The 3,918-nt window shown below is 61.6% G+C and overlaps 1 protein-coding gene across 1 annotated transcript in view; it reads left to right on the top strand.

The window, feature by feature from the left end:
• Positions 1-408: 408 nt before the first annotated feature.
• LOC121363159 (protein-tyrosine kinase 2-beta-like) overlaps positions 409-3,918 on the top strand; it is a gene marked incomplete at its 3' end in the record, with an annotated part of 5,049 nt that continues 1,539 nt past the window's right edge. Inside the window, exons 1-3 of the mRNA XM_041485288.1 lie at positions 409-477; positions 729-783; positions 2,559-2,699. Of these exons, the coding sequence (XP_041341222.1) occupies positions 431-477; positions 729-783; positions 2,559-2,699 (243 nt within the window). The remainder of the gene's footprint in view (positions 478-728; positions 784-2,558; positions 2,700-3,918) is intronic.

Raw genomic sequence — 3,918 nt, 5'->3', positions numbered from 1 at the left:
CCCCAATGGCCCCGATGAGGACTACTACACCAAGGAGCTGCTGCGCTTCCCCATGGAGAGCCCCGGGGAAGGTGAGGGACACGGGGACACCGTGGGGACATGGGGACATGGGGACGGGGAGGGACATGGGGACACGGGGAGGGACATGGGGACATGGGGACATGGGGACATGGGGACATGGAGGGACATGGGGACATGGGGACATGGAGGGACATGGAGATACATGGGGACATGGGGGACATGGAGGGACATGGGGGGACATGGGGGGACATGGAGGGACATGGGGACATGTCGGGATGAGGGATGTGGGGACACGGGGCCATGGGGACATGGGGGGACACGGGGCCATGGTGTCCATGGCGCCGTGGTGGCGTGTGACAGGCTGGTGTCCCTGTCCCTGTCCCTGTCCCGCAGGAGGTTCTACAAGGACATGCCCCAGAACGCGCTGGACAAGAAATCCAACTTCGAGTTCCTGGAGTGAGTGCAGCCCCGGGCACCTCCCGGTCCTGGGGGCTGGGGGCCTTCCTCATCATCTTCATCTTCATCACCGTCCTCATCCTCCTCATCTTCCTCATCTCCTCATCTCCTCATCCTCCTCATCTCCTCATCCTCCCCATCCCTGAAGATGAAGATGGGAGCCATCCTTTCTCCGGAATTCCCCCTCACCCCCGTCCTGCCTGGGGCGGGAATTCCCGCTGACATTCCCGGGATTCTCTGCTCCTCCGCAGGAAGGAGGTGGGGCTGGACCTCTTCTTCCCCAGCCAGATGCAGGAGAACCTGAAGGTGAGGGACACCAGGTGTGGCACAGGCGTGGCACCTGGGGACACGTGTCACCACGTCCCTGCGTGTGTCCGTGTGTCCATGTGTGTCCCTGTGTGTGTTCCTGTGTCCCTTTGTCCATGTGTGTCCCTGTGTCCGTGGTCTGTGTGTCCGTATGTGTCCATGTGTCTGTATCCCTGTGTGTCCCTGTGTGTCCCTGTGTGTCTGTGTCCTTGTGTCCCTGTGTGTCCATGTGTCCATGTGTGTGTCCCTCTGTGTCTGCGTGTCCATGTGTGTCCATGTGTGTCCCTGTGTGTCTGTGTGTCCGTATGTGTCCATGTGTCCATGTGTCTGTGTCCCTGTGTGTCCCTTTGTGTCCCTGTGTGTCCCTTTGTGTCCCTGTGTCTGTGTTTGTCCCTCTGTGTCTGTGTGTCCCTGTGTGTGTCCCTCTGTGTCCGTCTGTCCCTACCCCGATCCCGGTGTTCCCATACCTGATGCCACTCCAATTCTGGTGTTCCCGTACCTGATGCTTCCCCGATCCCGGCATTCCCGTACCCCACGCCACCCTGATCCCGGCATTCCCGTACCCCATGTGGCCCTGATCCCGGTGTTCCCATACCCCACGCCACCCTGATCCCATCATTCCCGTACCCCACACGGCCCCAATCCCGTGTTCCTGTACCCCACGCCGCCCCGATCCCGGCATTCCCGTACCCCACGCCACCCCGATCCCGGCGTTCCCGTACCCGATGCCGCCCCGATCCTGGCATTCCCGTACCCCACGCCACCCCGATCCCGGCGTTCCCGTACCCGATGCCGCCCCGATCCTGGCATTCCCGTACCCCACGCCACCCCGATCCCGGCGTTCCCGTACCCGATGCCGCCCCGATCCTGGCATTCCCGTACCCCACGCCACCCCGATCCCGGCGTTCCCGTACCCGATGCCGCCCCGATCCTGGCATTCCCGTACCCCACGCCACCCCGATCCCGGCGTTCCCGTACCCGATGCCGCCCCGATCCTGGCATTCCCGTACCCCACGCCACCCCGATCCCGGCGTTCCCGTACCCGATGCCGCCCCGATCCTGGCATTCCCGTACCCCACGCCACCCCGATCCCGGCGTTCCCGTACCCGATGCCGCCCCGATCCTGGCATTCCCGTACCCCACGCCACCCCGATCCCGGCGTTCCCGTACCCGATGCCGCCCCGATCCTGGCATTCCCGTACCCCACGCCACCCCGATCCCGGCGTTCCCGTACCCGATGCCGCCCCGATCCTGGCATTCCCGTACCCCACGCCACCCCGATCCCGGCGTTCCCGTACCCGATGCCGCCCCGATCCTGGCATTCCCGTACCCCACGCCACCCCGATCCCGGCGTTCCCGTACCCGATGCCGCCCCGATCCTGGCATTCCCGTACCCCACGCCACCCCGATCCCGGCGTTCCCGTACCCGATGCCGCCCCGATCCTGGCATTCCCGTACCCCACGCCACCCCGATCCCGGCATTCCTGTACCCCATGCTGCCCCGATCCCGTGTTCCCATACCCATCCCACCCCAATCCCGGCGTTCCCGTACCCGATGCCACCCCGATCCCGGCATTCCTGTACCCCATGCCGCCCCGATCCCATGTTCCCGTACCCATCCCACCCCGATCCCGGCGTTCCCGTACCCGATGCCACCCCGATCCCGTGTTCCCGTACCCGATGCCGCCCCAATCCTGGCATTCCCGTACCCGCTGCGGCCCTGATCCCGGCATTCCCGTGGCCGACGCGGCGGTGTCCCGGCGTTGTCCCGGCAGCCGCGGCAGCTGCGGAAGATGATCCAGCAGACGTTCCAGCAGTACGCGCTGCTGCGGGAGGAGGAGTGCATCCTGAAATTCCTGCACACGCTGGCCTCCTTCGCCCCCATCGACCAGGAGAGCTTCCGCTGCCAGCTCGCTGTGCGTGAGCGGGACGCGGGACACGGGATACGGGATACGGGACACGGGATACGGGATAGGGGCACGGGATACGGGATACGGGATACGGGATACGGGATAGGGGCACGGGATACGGGATTCGGGATGGGGGCACGGGATACGGGATTCGGGAATGGGGGATACGGGATTTGGGATGGGGGATGTGGGATACGGGATATGGGATATGGGATTCAGGATGGGGATTTGGGATTCGGGATAGGGGCACGGGATACGGGATTCGGGAATGCGGGATATGGGATATGGGATATGGGATTTAGGATTCGGGATAGGGGTACGGGATACGGGATTCGGGAATGCGGGATATGGGATTTGGGATGGGAGATATGGGATACGGGATACAGGAATGTGGGATACGAGATTCGGGAATGCGGGATATGGGATGTGGGATGTGGGATAGGGGATAGGGGGTACGGGATATGGGATTCGGGAATGGGGGATACAGGATTTGGGATGGGGGATGTGGGATACGGGATATGGGATATGGGATTCGGGATGGGGATACTGGATTTGGGATGGGGGATGTGGGATACGGGATATGGGATATGGGATTCGGGATGGGGGTATGGGATACGGGATTCAGGAATGGGGGATACGGGATTTGGGATGGGGGATAGGGGATACGGGATACGGGAATGGGGGATACGGGAATGGGGGATACGGGATTTGGGATGGGGGATGTGGGATACGGGATATGGGAATGTGGGATACGAGATTTGGGATGGGGGATGTGAGATATGGGATACGGGGATGTGGGATACGAGATTTGGGATAGGGGATATGGGATATGGGATAGGGGATATGGGATAGGGGATATGGGATAGGGGATATGGGATAGGGGATATGGGAATATGGGAATATGAGATATGGGATAGTGGATAGGGGATATGGGATAGGGGATATGGGATATGGGATAGGGGATAGGGGATATGGGATAGGGGATATGGGATATGGGATAGGGGATATGGGATGTGGAATATGGGATTCAGGATGCAGGATACGGGATATGAGATACGGGACAGGGAATGTGAGATTGGGGACATGGGATATGCAACATGGGATGTGGAATACAGGGTATGGGATATGGGATAGAGAATATGGGATATAGGATGAGGTGGGGTGGAGTTAGGTGGGATGGGATGGGATGGGATGGGATGGGATGGGATGGGATGGGATGGGATGG

Source organism: Pyrgilauda ruficollis, unplaced genomic scaffold (assembly GCF_017590135.1).
Source record: "Pyrgilauda ruficollis isolate IOZ18807 unplaced genomic scaffold, ASM1759013v1 scaffold1185, whole genome shotgun sequence".
NCBI classification, from domain to species: domain Eukaryota; kingdom Metazoa; phylum Chordata; class Aves; order Passeriformes; family Passeridae; genus Pyrgilauda; species Pyrgilauda ruficollis.
The sequence above is the reverse complement of the archived record's forward strand: the minus strand, read 5'-3'. Positions and strand labels throughout refer to the sequence as shown.